At 36.7% G+C, this 14,766-nt stretch overlaps 1 protein-coding gene across 7 annotated transcripts in view; it reads left to right on the top strand.

Moving 5' to 3' along the window:
- The window catches only part of PIK3C2G (phosphatidylinositol-4-phosphate 3-kinase catalytic subunit type 2 gamma), a 203,336-nt gene that overhangs the window by 36,850 nt on the left and 151,720 nt on the right, over positions 1-14,766 (top strand). For all 7 annotated transcript variants that reach the window (XR_003988979.1, XM_030469369.1, XM_030469368.1 and 4 more), the window contains exons 8-10: positions 2,534-2,597; positions 7,059-7,181; positions 13,780-13,813. Coding sequence is in view for 6 of the 7 variants with exons in the window: in XM_030469369.1 (XP_030325229.1) it covers positions 2,534-2,597; positions 7,059-7,181; positions 13,780-13,813 (221 nt within the window). In the remaining variant the exon portion in view is untranslated. The remainder of the gene's footprint in view (positions 1-2,533; positions 2,598-7,058; positions 7,182-13,779; positions 13,814-14,766) is intronic.

The following is a 14,766-nucleotide window of genomic DNA, read 5'->3' as shown; positions in this document are numbered from 1 at the left end:
TCACAGATTGGTTTTCATAGCATGGGAAAGAAATAAAATGTAAATCAATGAATGCATCAGAAGTGAAGTGCCAGTGACTACCATGATGGCTAATCTGATCCATGCAGGTAGGCAGAGCTTGGCTAGGCAGCATGGTGATGAACAGCAGTTTTAGAAAGGAAACCCAGTGTTGCTCTGCAGTAGGCGCTGCTATCAGGAAAGTGAAAAATAGCTGTTAAGTATAAGCTGTAAACTTGTCTTCCTCCCATACAGACCAGCTGGCCTAAGACTGACTCAAGCATTTTTCTTTTGTATTTTGTTTTCAAAACTATTACACCACATTTCCTTGCTCTAAGCTACAAAAAATGTCCTGAAGGGTAAAGAAACACTGCATGTTCATGGGTTGGTAACATTGCTATATTTATGCACAGGTATCAAGGCTGTAAAAAGATGAAGTAGGTCTGTGTTGTACATAACACATGGGTATTATTTGTTGTCTAGCAGACAAAGATACAGAATGACAATAGTAGAGGTATTTTGATCATTGTTACAAGTTGCTGGACTTGTTTTCTATTGGTAATGTAAAATCATGGCTACTTTTTACAGAGGATTCTCTAGGGTAGAATAAACTGATGGGAAATACACTGATTTTTTGGAGGTAGTATTGTAATTTAAGAAATTACTCTGAAACCTGCATTTAGCCCAAGCATGGTAGTCCACATGGTTACCTCTGTGCATCAAGGCAGTAAGGCCATCTCATATGTCCAGAAATATTTTTGAGCTGGGTAATGGTATGAAAAAGATGTTATGCCTGGAGAGTTGGTCAAAGCAGAGCAACAACTTGTGTTAGCTAAGATTTACCAGGATTACAGGAGGAATTGCTTCTCAACACAAAAACTGCCTGGTTAGATAAGGCAGTGCAGATTGGAAATAAAAAGCTGTTAAGGTAAAACTATGTGGAGGAGGAGGTGAATAGTAGGCATCTAGGGTGAAATGCTTTCTGGTATGAGCACCAGGAAGGTCACCTAACATTCTCCTGTTGTGTATGATGACTCTTTTTTTCCTTCTCTTGCCATGCAACACATATTATGAAAGTCCAACCACATAATGTGAAACCTTTACTTTTGATGATAGTTGCTATTCTAATCTCTTGATTGCTCAGCCAGCCCAGCTAAGATACGTGAGGACACACACAATTTCTCTGTACACAACAGTCCACTTGCTCTGAGGCAATCAAAATACTTCTGTGACTTTCAGCTACCAGACTGCAGTTGGCAGGGGTAAATTCCTTTGAAGCCTTTTGAAGAGAAAGAACCCTAAATCAAAAGGGTTAGTGAGAATTATACAAGGAAAAAAAAAGTGTGCAGGATAAAAATGATAGGATAAAATGATAGAGTAAAGCAAGTAAACACTGAAAAAAATATAAATGAGAATTTCTACTTTTTCATAAAAGCATATGCAAGACCAAACTATGATGGGGACCATGAGGGCTCTGCAGTGTGTCGAAGTGGGAATTAAAGTTTCCATACCCTCTCTCAAAGGTCTTGACCCTACAGAGAAGGCTGTCAAAGAAAAAGAAAGATGTATTCCTGTGTGTAGCAACCACAGCCATGGTCTCATAGGCATCTTTTCTATTTTCTTCTAGTTGAAAAATAAGTGATGGCTAACATTTCACTGTGCTAGAAACAGAAAGTTAGACAGATTTTTCTTGAAAGTAAAGTTCTGATTTTGGTTATATGTTGGGGATAGCACTTGGAGCCTGTGATTCTGTATTGTGAGACTTAAAGCTGAAGCATCAGTCCTGGAATCCAGCATAGAGAGTTGTATACTCCTGTTCATCATCCTAATTAATTCTGTGAAGCTTTCCTAAGGCACAGCAACTTGCCTGTACAAACTTGATATTAACTTCTGTGTCATGACAAAGGCATGAGTGGAGTGTGTCTATCTACTGAAGTAAAATGAAATCACAGCTTAGGTAATACTGTGGCAAAGGTAGTTGCTGACAGGTTGAACATGTAAACTTGAGAACTGTATGCAAATAAATTTTAATGAATTATGTAGCTACAGTGCCTTTTTATGAGGTTTTATACTTGTGACCTAGTATGGAGTTTTGAAACTTAGAGCTTTTACAGATATTTTCCCGTATTCTCTGCATCCTTATTCCGTGAAGTGATTGAGAAAGTAAGTCCATCCTTCTTCAAGGTAATATTTAAGGACTTGCTTAACCTTGAAGAGTAAACTAAATGGAATTTGTAGTGCAATAGACACTTAAACAACAAATCATTTACCAGAGTTTTTTCACTTGGAATATGTGTATAAAATCCAGGTGTAAAGTAGAAGACTTTTACATCTCTGCTTTGTAACAAATGACTACCAAAAAACCATGGAGATTCTTATTCTATACCAGAATTAAATCACTGTCACTGTTCCCAGTTAATAGAATGTGAAAAAAACAAAACAAAACGAAAAACAAAACAAAACAAAAAACCCCACACAAACTTGTTCTCTTTATCCAAATGATATTAACCTCATCTTTCTTTTTTTCTGATTTCAGACAAAACCTTATGTCAGTTATTATGAAATACAGAGATCAAGTGGAACATCTATTGCAAAATGAGGTATTTGTTCCCAGTTTCTTATACCAGAAAAATATTTACTTCTATGTGAAAGGTATCTAATTATTAATCTGTCTCAAATGCAATTAAGGAAGAATTTTAATTAAAACTGTTTAACCTGACTTTGAAAGGATCTAAATGCTCTTAATAAAACTTGGCATGAGACTAGGAAGGCAACGCTACAAATGTAAAATGCCAAAGCTGACTAAGTGTCAAGGAATGTGTAAATAAAAACAGGATCAGTTGAGTGAGCATTTAGAACTAATAGAGGTATACACTATATGCATCTGCAAAATTCTTCCTGATTTTGCAAACCCACAAGCTAAATGGTTGCATAATTAGGATATATATACAAGCACGTGATAGTTTACAGGTTTCAGATTTAGGCTCAAATGAAAAATCTCTTAGGAAACCTTCTCTGCTAACTGGTGTTTTAAGGATGTGTGTCTAAAGGACAAATTCATATTTGAGTGATAACTTGAAAGAAACCAAATTTTGTCCTAGGATTGGAACTGAAGGCAAACAAAGAACATTAGTAAAATCAGTTTTAATTCATTATGGTAAAGCATGAAGTTTTTTAAAAATATATTCAAGCATAAAGTTCTTATTTTGTTTCAAAAAACTTTCATCTGGATTCAAGTATTTAATATATTTAATTTTTCTGGATATTCTTGATCTGTTATTTCTAATAAAGAAAGTAAAGTCAGAAAATATACACAAATGTGCAGGTGTGTAGACGTATGTGTAAATAAATGCATATATGTATAAAGACAAGCACACTAATACATAAATATAAATTGATATTTAACATAAATATTTAAATAAACATATGCAGATACAATATTCTGGGGGTTTTTTGTGTAAATCTTTGACACTTCTGCAAAACTCAGGCACGTTTATAAGCTGTTGAAGTGTACCTAGCTACAAAGTTAAGCTCTAGTTTTAATACCATGTATATATTCACCAAACTTTCCATTGTAAGCAGCTTCTCAAAGGGGACTATTTAGTAGATTAAATGTGTTGCAATCATAACTGTTTGGAAAACTGAGGTTCCCAAACTCAAGTGTGTATACAGATATCTGTACTGAAGTAGACCCATCTATGTAGTTACTCATATTCTCTTGAAATTTTAAGGCCTAGAGTAAGAAGATTCCAAATTCAAATAAAGCTGTAATCTGAACATTAATGAAGCATTACAGTCCATCTTCTATGACTTGTGCTCTACATGAACTCATCAGACCTATAATGCAAGTTTGGTTTTGCTAAAGATTTTTACTTGCTATTATTTGAGACCATTAACCTTTTATAAAGGGAAAACAGGACATTTTCCAAATATTCATGCTATGCAACAAATATGGACTTGTTTCTCTACAGCTATATTACTCCATAGTTATTTTTTTTAACAAGGTCTTGTCTACACAGGTAGACTCAATAAAAGTTCATATGAATTGCTTAAAAGAGCAGGACTGCAAGTTAATGGCACAAGTAGGATCACCATGGAGATGTTTTCATTCAGAGGCATCAGATAGTATGAAGCTTTTCCAAACTTACAACAATTAAAATTAGTGTTAAATCTTTGCTTTAATAAGTGACTTGAAAAAGTATGGTGATGTAGTAAGTTACAGACACAAACATACACAGAAGTATCATTTTTTGAATTTTTTGTTACTTATTTTCTCTAACATCTGATTAGATTCCTTTAAGATTTAAAATTGGAATCTCTATAGCTGCCCCTACCTGAAGGTTACATGGGAATAATTATCTAGATTTTGCAAGACAGTGTTCACATCACTGGGAGGGTTTTTACCCTTCTTCTGATTCACCACAGTCCACTCTCAGCACACTCTGAACTTTAAGCCATTGGGAGTTACTTGCACACACTTCACCAAGGGCACAGATGTCTGCTTATGTTCTGTACTCATCTGGAACTTCATTAGGCATTCAGTGGAGATTCTCATTTAAAAAAAAAAATTAAAACCAATTTCAAATCAATACTTGTTCAAGGTTTAAAAAATTCTATTAAAGAATCTATTAAAAAGCCTTGGATATACCCATATTTCTAACTTACGTGACAGGCCCACTCTAATTATTATTAGTAGTGATCAATAAATGGAAAATTAATTTTATTTTGTATAATGCCTTTATAAAATAAAAATATTTTTTAAAAAAATTAAGATGTTTGACACAAGTTGGGAGTAGGATTGGAACTGTTGGGGTTGAAATATCGAGTCTTCCCAGAGAGTGTGTGAAGCCAGGCAAGTAGCTGTTCTGATTGCCCTGATAACCACTTAACATGCACTTAATTATAAAATCTGTTCAGGATGTACTGTTAATCTAGCAAGAAAACTTGTTGTAGAAAGAAGTTGTAGAAAGAACTAGCAATTTTTAATCATATAAATAATTCAAAGACCAACTTATCTTTCAAAGATTCTGATGGTATTTAAATATGGAGAGGGTAAAATGATATACAAGATGCTAACTAGAATTCTTTTGAACTTTCAGAAAGTGTAAAACTTCTGTTAGAGATTAATCACTGTCTTCTCTTCTTTGGGACAAAAAACAATGTCATACTTCAACATATGGAAAAGGAAAACTCTTTACATGATAATACCCAAAAAGAGAAGCAGTGTGAAGAAAGTCATCATGCACAGTATGAAATATTACACAATTTTTTTTATATGTAGATGCTTGATCTGCGAAATTCTCTTCAGAAGTAGCTACCATATAAACAAAGTTGTAGCTTTGTCAATGTGTCTCTAAATAGAAAATAGTATTTTACAGAAGTTGATACATTTCTCTTTGTGGAACAACAGCAGATATTTATATACAGAAATATATAAACTCTGAGGTTATTTGGTTGGTTGCTTTTTATTTTCTGTGCAGAAGTATAGATGTTCACTCTACTCAAGGATTACTGTTGTGTATATCTATTGCTTATGTACCACCCAGAAATTGCCTTGCATGAATGTGTCTTTATGGACATTAAATCCCTTTTTCTAGTAGCCCATATCTACTTGTGACAAAGAAAAATGATAAATTAAAATGTATTTCAATGAAACGCCAAATTAGAATTAGAGTTAATTTTTAGTTACAACCACATATAGTTACTAAAAATTTTATGTATGTGTGTGTGCATGCATATGCATGTCTTCAAAAACTTCACACTAAACCAGCATGTATAATGCTTTGGGTTTGTCAGCGTTATACATGGTAACAAAACCATGAGATTTTTACAAGTTTCTACTTCTGTAGGTGTGCATTGAAAGTAAATCTTGCAAGAGTTCAATTTAAAAATCTTCTAAGAGGTGGGAACAAAATATGAAAGAAAGGAAATTCACTCCTTGTAAATTGGCAAGTACAACAAATCAACTTCAGACCTAAGGAAACTCTAAAGGCCTAAGGAGATCATGATCAGCCATAGTCTTTTTCTCCCTAGAATCTGTTATGAAAGTCTGCTGCTGCTTTTATTTATTGAAAAAAGTTCAATGACTTTTATTTGGTGGTCAGAATTCTTTTAAATATACAAGTAAAGTTTATGTAATTCATTCCTGCTTTAAGTCTGCTCAGGGCAAATAATATGTAATTAGTAACCTCAATATACTTTTATAGTTATTTTTTATTAATAAGAGGTGGTAAGCTAGCCTTTTCAGTACAGCCTGCATATAGACCTTAAGCTTGAAAATAGAAATTTCATCTTGATACATTTTTTCTTTTTGAAGCATGAAATGGATGAGCTAGAGAAATGGTTTTATGAGTACATCGACATGCTGTATTGCACTAAAAGGAACTTACCAGTACAGGAAAATGGAGAATATTTATAGAAGAGCTCCTATTTTTCAGAGAATGTATTTTAAGATTTAATGGAGGGTATAACTATGCAGAAAACATGCGAATGTTAAATTACTTTTTAATTTATTTTCCCGTACACAGAGTACTTGATATCTGAAGATTGTATTTTCTTTCCATTGGGATCTAGGTTGTGTGTGGGGTTCAATTTATTTTTTTTTAATTCCCCAACATAATTATGAGATTATTCATATTTTTATATGATAGTAGTTAAAGATCTACAGATCTTTATTGTCAATAAGATTTAAGAGTTTGAACTATATATACATATTGCAGAAAAGCTTGTTGCAGAAGTACTCAGTCCACAGGTTTCAGATTATGCAGCCTCCCACACAGTCACTATTTTTAGGAGGAACATGGCTGTCTGCCAGCTCTCCAGGAGATGGGTAGGAAATAATAGTGGGTATGAATTCACAGTATCATGAAAACCTCAGAAAGTTTATGTATCATTTGGGTTCAGGTATCTTCAGAAGTTTCTTCACAATGCTTCTATGCTGATGGAGTTCAGACAAACGAATGTTTTTCCTCAAAAAAATAAGTCTTAGATACCTAATTTGTCACAGTTTCCAATAAGGCTTTTTTTCTCTCTTTTCTTCCTTTCTTTTTTGCTATCAACAGCATAAAACCAATAATGTGATTGAAGCAGCTAAAGCAATCTGCAGTGTCCTCTCTTTTGTGGAAACGAGAGACATCACCAATGCAGTCAAGAAACTCCATGCAGTGCCATTGGTGAATGCCCAGGTAAAAGATACAAGTTGATGTCCTATTTCTTTCTTTAAAACTGGAGTTTGAATGGCTATCATTAATTTTGTGATTGATCCAGGCCATTTTACTGTCTTATTCTACATATTTTCCCTCTGATGAGTATTAGGTTAAGGCATTATAAAAAAAAAAAAAAATTGACGTTGTGTGATAGGGAAGCAATAGAGGACTTTTCATGTGTTTAACTGAAACTTGCATACTCTGGCTTTTCTTTCTTATTCCCACAAGACATACAGATCTCTGCTTTGCCACATCATCCTTTGAAAAACATGTATTTGATTTTCATGTGTTTAGCATAGGCTGTTAACAAAATAAAATTTAAAAATTCTTCTGAAATGTCACTTGTGAGGTCTTCAGATAGAAATATCTCTTCTATTTAATGCAGAGAAGGATCAGAATCGTGGAGTCCTGATTTTTGCTGGAATACTCTCTTAAAACGCTGAAGTGTCTTTTCCAGGGGTTACTGTAGAATTGAGAACTGGGACCTTGGAAGGCAGTATCTGTTCTTAGCTTTGTCATCAGCCACTCTGATAGTACTTTGGACAAGTCACTATGACCTGATTTACAGAAGTTCTAAGGAACCAAAAACTCTTCACAAATTTGGTGTACGTATCAGGAAATACAGGTGCTCAGCAAATTTGAAAATCAAGACATTACTCACTTGAGACATGCTAATTCTTTCCCACCCTAATGGAGTTCCCTATTCAGACTTTTAAAAATAGTTTAATAAGTTACTAAGAATTTTTTTCTTTCCTTGCATGATTTCTCCTCTCATTTTTTATCACAGCAAACATTGCTTAGAAAAATGTGCCGAGGTGGGTAAGGTGCTTTCATTCTCAGACTTTACCTGCTTGCAAAACTTTAATTCTTTTTCTTTATTGTTTTTGGGTGTTTTGGCCCATGGCTTGTAATGAGTGTTAGAACACGTAGAACAAGAAAGTAAACAATGGAATAACTACTGTACACTGAGTTAACTACTGAGCGTTAATTAGAAACATGTCTGGCTACATAAGGGGAATTTATTTAAGTATGCCTGTCAGAAAGTTTGAGATCTCAAATGTAAGACTGGAGAAATCCAGTGTAATTCTTTTTATAACATTTCTTGTATCATAGGATTGATACAGCAAATTAATTGTATACTGTCATCCATGTACACTCACTCTCAGCAGGTTCAGACCCTTAAATTTGTCATCTTAGAAGGGCAAACTTCTTTCTGAGGGGTGAAATGACTTACCAAAGAGCAAAAAGGATGCTAACTAAAGAGGCTTCAGTGACATTCAGAAAACTTCTTTCCTTAAATCTCTGCATTCTTAGCAGCTCTTACTCACCTTAGATGAAGGGGTGGGGAGGATAGCTTCCAACTTAGTACAGGACTCAAGCAAATAAATTCTAGGACATCAGTGTTGCTCTCTGCAGGTCTGGGTTGCAAGTAAATCCCCACATTGTATTTCTGGACAGAGAGAACACTAGAGATTACAGAGCAGACATAGCTGCATGGCCCTGGGCAGATTCAGCTTTGGGCTTCTGGAATTAGTTATATGGGTGCTGTGTCTCAGCTGGTTAGTAAGTATTGTTAAGGGCAAAGCAGCAAGAAACAACATGGCTCTAGTTTTTTGTTGATGCTTAGAGCTGAGCATCTGATTCATATAATTGTCTTCTCTGACTTCCCTTCTGGGAGATGACTCACTGTAAATCTTGTTTCTATAGCATTCTGAGTCTTTTCATGTCCACTTCAGCATCAGTTATTAGAAGTCACTATCCTGGGTAAATTCCAGCCAAAATGGGTTTGTGACAGCACACATTTTAGCTGGCATGGTTTTGATTTAAATGGAAATAAGAATATCTCAATTTAAGAAAAGTTCTTCCTGTCAATTAGAGGGCAAATACAGTAGAGAAAGGGATAAAAGAAGTAATAAGGGACTCGCATGTTCTGCTTTTCAGTTAAATCCCAAGTTGTCCTAAGAGGTGTCAAGAAGATCAGCATCTTCCCCTTGAGAAAACTATTTTGTCAACACCGAATCATCCTTAAGAGACAGATAAAGATCTTGGTCCAGTAAAAAGATAGAGAGGACAGTAACTGACCGTGTTCTCCTTCAGGGTGGAATTGGAGCAGAACAAATATATAGGGACTAATTTGTTAAAAGATTTCTTTTGGACTTAAGAAAAATTTAGTGTATTTTCTCAGTGTTCAGGTCAGCTCTGTGAACCCAATGTGTAGACTGCCTCCTCTGACTGGCTTATATTTACTGAGTATCCTGATATTTACTGAGAATCTATTCTCAGCCCCATCCCCTCTCAGTTCCAGCGAAGAAGTAGATACAGTGAGTGGTCAAAGAGCTCAATCAGTTCCTGTTAGTGTGGCCTTTCCTGAACATTCAGAAAACCTCACATGTCACACCATGAAGAGTAAGATAATGGGATAAAACCCAAAGAGTTCAGGTCATCGTTTTTAAGTCTCAGGTTTCTGGTGATGTTCACTTTTGCTTCTGCATCTCTTCTGCGTCAATAAATGTTTTTATTTTAGAGATGAAGTGATCGTTACTAGGTTAGTAATTGCATTATGATCTAATATCCTGATGTAAAAATAAGCAAACAAAAAACCCTGCTCCCAGCTTGCCAGTGCTCATTCTCCAGCATGCATCCAACTTCCATGCATAGACAGTCCCCATTACATACAGGTTCTACTGAACCAAATTCTATATGCTTCCTCACACAGAGGGAGTAACAGGCTTTCCTTTTTCTCTTTTACCCATTTAAATTAAAAACTCTTCAGAGCAAGGAATGCATCTCTTTATCTGTATGTTCAGTCTCCAGCACAGTGGAGTGCTGGTCTTGGCTGTAATACCCAGAGGCTAAAAATTATAAGTGGTGGTGATGATAATGATGGTGTTCGCTCATCTGTAATAAGCAAAATGATACTGTTCCTCAATATCCTCTTCTGAATATTAAAAAGATTCTTTCCTGATTGAATATTTTATCACTAGTCTTAAAATATTTTTCTGTCCTACTATTCACATAGCAGCTGCTTGTCTCCACGTTTCATCTTGGAGAATACTGACCAGACGGTTACTCATTTTGAAAAAGCCTTCAAGTTATTGATGTTTTGTTCCCTTAATATCCCCTTTTAGACTTGGTTTAGCTGAACTAGTTGCCTGTCCCTTGAAGACTTCCTATAAAGGCTGTCTATGACCTTGACTGACCCTACTGTCCCTCTTGCTCCCTTCTTGGTGAAGCAGCCCTCACTAACAGCTTACTTCAAACAAATGGAGGGAAAAAAAAAAAAAAGCAAAGGAAAAAAAAAAAAAAAAGCAAAAAAAAAAGCAAAGAAAGTCGAACTATTCCTGCAGTAGCAAATGCTGCTTCTGCAGCTTGCTTTTTACTCCTGGTAGAAATAAGTGCTAGGACAGTCGATTAGACTTCAGCAATATAGAAAAAGTTCAGGTTTGATTTTTTTTAAGAGCTTCATCTTTTTCAGCAGCAACTGAGCTATAAATGTTCTAAAAGCAATAAGATACTTTTCTGTGTGTTCTGTAGCTGGAACACTGTTCCATTTTATGAAAACAAAGATTATACATTGTATGCAACTGCCACATTAGAGGATAGTATATAAGTATAAAAAAATACCATTTTATCAATATTTATACTAAAAAATGGGCCAACTCTCCTGTCTGTATCAACATATGTAGCCAAATTTGGTACTCAGCAGTTGGGTGTTTGATGGATTATTAGCTCCTCCAGCCTTTTAAGTTAAACTCGTACTGAAGTGTAGAGGCATTTTCTGTGAATTCTGGGTACTCACCAAATTATTTACTGCAATATTAACATGTCTTTTTATTCTGCTAGAATTGTTTCAGTTAGATTCATCAGTATAGTACCCCTCAAAACATTTTATGAGGTAGAAGAAAGTCTTTTTTCCAAGCAAGTAACTTGCATCACAAATAGAGTGAATTTTTTGAGGCTACCTGTTACATCTCAAGTGCTGCATCATTACCTCTTGCGAAAGGATGAAATATCAGGAAAAAAGGTATAATTTATTTTTCACTATTATTTCCTGATGCTTTAGTGAACTGTATGGTGTGGTTTTGTGCAGAATACCTTTAAATGCATCCATTTGGCAAGCTCGCTGTGTACATAATGCCTCAAGGAAACAACTTATTCCTTCCAACATAAATTGCATAGGATTCCAGTGTATGCTTGTGTTATATACATATCTGTACCTGTGTGCCTGCCTACTTTTAATAAAAAAACCCCATGAAGAAAAAAAAAAAGCAAAAATAAAAAAGGAAAAAAAAAAAAAAGCTTTCTTCTACATTTCTGTGTTTAATTAAACCAGAATTATTATTGCCTTACTACCAATACTGTGCATTTCTGTGCCATGGTTAAGAGATTATGAAAACACCTGGAAGCAGTGGTATTTTTTTCTTAACTGATGGAGTCTCTATATAAATGTGATTCATTCAGTCTCTAACCAAACTAACCCTGGGATTTTAAAATCCATTCAGGGGAAACTCTGGGCCTGCTGCACAATTAATGTTTTTCATCTCTTTTTTCCCTTCCTTCCTTACAGCAGCTCACAAAAAGTCCTAGGAGATCAAATCCTTCCAGAACAGGCACTAATCCACTATATATTAAATGGGCTACACTGTGTTGAAATTATAAGTGCTGTTTCAGAAAGCTGTTTACTTTCCAAAATTTGAGAGAATTGAACAAAGGTCTCGGTTTCCATTTGTCTCACTGCATTATAAAGATTGTGAAAACATATTTCTTAGCCTGGAGGTTGCTTTTCTTCCCTCAAGTAAACATTTGACTTCTCTTCATATTTACCAGACAAATGCTGGCAGCTTCAAGCTGGTTACCGGAGGGAGAATGCACATCCAGCTTTGTACTTCTTATGCATGCATTGTAATTTTTAAGTGTCTTGCTGAAACCAAATGTGCTCACACCAAGCACTCTCAGCCTGTTGTAAAGGTATTAACAACTGTAGAGGACAGTAAACCTTTCAGGGACATGGGTTCAAGCCAAGTGCAAGCCGTGGGCAATACCGAAACACAGCACCCGCTCGCTGCCCTCTCTTTGAGAGTTGCATCTTGGTAACTTGTCCTGGAGCAGGTCCAAAGGAGGGCAACCAGGCTGGCGAAGGGACTCGAGCACAGATCCTATGAGGAGAGGCTGAGGGTGCTGGGGCTGTTCAGCGTGGAGAAGAGGAGGCTCAGGGGAGACCTCATCACTCTCTACAACTCCCTGAAAGGAGGGTGTAGCCAGAGGGGGGTTGGTCTCTTTTCCCAGGCAACTATCAGTAAGACAAGAGGGCATGGTCTTAAGTTGTGCCAGGGGAGGTTTAGATTGGACATTAGAAAGAATTTCTTTACCGAGAGGGTGATCAGGCATTGGAATGGGCTGCCCAGGGAAGTAGTGGATTCTCCTTCCCTGGAGATACTTAAAAAGAGACTGGATGTGGCACTCAGTGCCATGTTCTTGTAACCACAGCAGTAGTGGATCAAGGGCTGGACTTGATGATCTCAGAGGTCCCTTCCAACCCAGCCAATTCTATTCTATTCTACATTGGCTTGGCACATGTGAACCCTGATGTCAGAGCTGGGGACAGATGGGGCAGGTTGAGGAGCAGAAGGTGAAGCTGGGGGCCTGCAGGTGCCTTTGAGCTGAGGCCAGGTCCCCCCGATGGCCCTGGCATGGGGGTGCCACTCATCCTGCTGGGACACTTGCTGTGGTGGTGGTGGGGTTTTCCTTTGTGGATAGGGAGGCACGTGAAGTGTGGCAACATTTATTTTTGAAGGGTGTAGTGGGGCCTGATTGATGGCACTTATTGTACTTGGGCATTTAATAGAGAAGATGGTTTAGTTTTGTTGTTGTGTTTTGTTTTGTTTTTTAAAGCAGAAGTTCCAACAGTTCTTGCTGTAAGCAGTGGGATAGGAGGGATGGGAATCCAGATAATTAACGTTAGGCATCAAGAGGTGTGTTTAGGCATCAAGGGCATAAACATCTGCTAAATCCCTGCACCAAGTATTTCTTGTTGGCTGTCTCTATTTAGCTGCTGGCTCAAAGGCTTTTGAAGAGCATAGCTACTTGTGCTGATTAGGCACAGAAATGTAGGTGAAATGTAGGCCATTCGAGGGGAGAATTGATGCTCCTCAGTTCTGAAAGGACACTGAGGCTCTGCCTGCTTAGCATGGTTGTAGGATTCACATATTAATATATAAGACATGCAAAGAGACAAAGAGGATATTCTTATCTCCGTTACACCAAGGAAGAGGCTGAAAATGTGTATGCTCCTCAAATGTAGATAAGTGCTTCTTTGTATCTTGACGTGCTGAAATACTGTCAGAAATCAGGTCCTGAGTGACTTGTTTGAGATAGTACAAGAAGCAGGTGGAAGGGCTGGAAAGCAGATCCTGGTACTCTGAATCCCAGTCATGTCATCTGTTATCGTGACATTAGAATACATCCTTCCCCTTTTTTACCTTATTTTCCATGAGTACTGCACCTAAAACCATTAAAAGAGCTATTGGGTCTTTGCTGAGTAACTAATTACTTTCTCCCTTGGGTTTTGTCTTTATAGAATTCACTTCAAAGTGTGGAAACATCAGACAAAGGTAAAGTATTATCTTTAAAATATGTTAATTCAAGATGTATCATCAGAAAGCACGTATTTTGCTATTTGTTTGTATTAATGAGCTGTTAGAGTTGGCATATTGAAGATGTTTATACACTTAGTTGTATTATAAGTTAATTATGAGAAGTTAAAATTTAAGTAAACAAAAAATGTAATTGAAGCATAGCATTTCCCAAAACTAATCCTGTGATTCAAATACAAAGAGTGAACACTAGAGTAAAAGAACTTAATGTAATTAGTGGTGGTCAGAGCAGTTGTTCTTAATCCCAACTTTTTCTGCAGAGAAAAAGAAAAATAAGGGACTTGAAAAAAGCATAAGAAATTAATTTTGTGTGTGGCTTTTCTACTTAGCTCCAGTAACTCTCATTCCTCCCTCCTTAAGCTTTAATTCTTTGTTGTCTTTGGTTGTGCCAAATAGTTTACTGTCTCCAGTGATACGCTGTCATAAGAGTAGGTTAATGAATGGTAATGAACCATTACCATAGACCCTGCCTTATTTAATTCCCCAGTTAAAATCAGCTTTACTGGGGAGTACCTTGGAGACTGAGGGATGTGCAGGAACCTGTCCTGTGGTGGGTACCCGTGTCAGGTTGCCGGAGGGGATGGTGACGTTGGGGCAAGAGTCCTGCCCGGCCCCTCTGTGTCTGGGCTGCCACATTCAGCTGTGGGTCTTTTCTAAGGGCTTTCCACCTGAATCTTGGGGTAGGCTGAAGTGTGCTGTGGACCAATGGACTTTCTCAAGAAAACAGCGGCCTCTCAGATGCTCTATGCTTTTTTTTTTTTCCCTCTGCCTACTTTTCTTGATTGCAGTGTGCTCAGAGAGGCAAAAAGGTGAGCCAACCACAAAGATTGCAGCAGCCTTTCAAACACAGAGGTGGTTCAAATGCAGGATTCCAAATAGCAGGCTTGTTGTTTCACCATTATTCAACTTCA

The sequence above is a fragment of the Calypte anna genome, chromosome 1 (assembly GCF_003957555.1).
Source record: "Calypte anna isolate BGI_N300 chromosome 1, bCalAnn1_v1.p, whole genome shotgun sequence".
NCBI lineage: Eukaryota > Metazoa > Chordata > Aves > Apodiformes > Trochilidae > Calypte > Calypte anna.
Note: the sequence above shows the minus strand (reverse complement) of the source record. Positions and strands in the feature narration are given on the sequence as shown.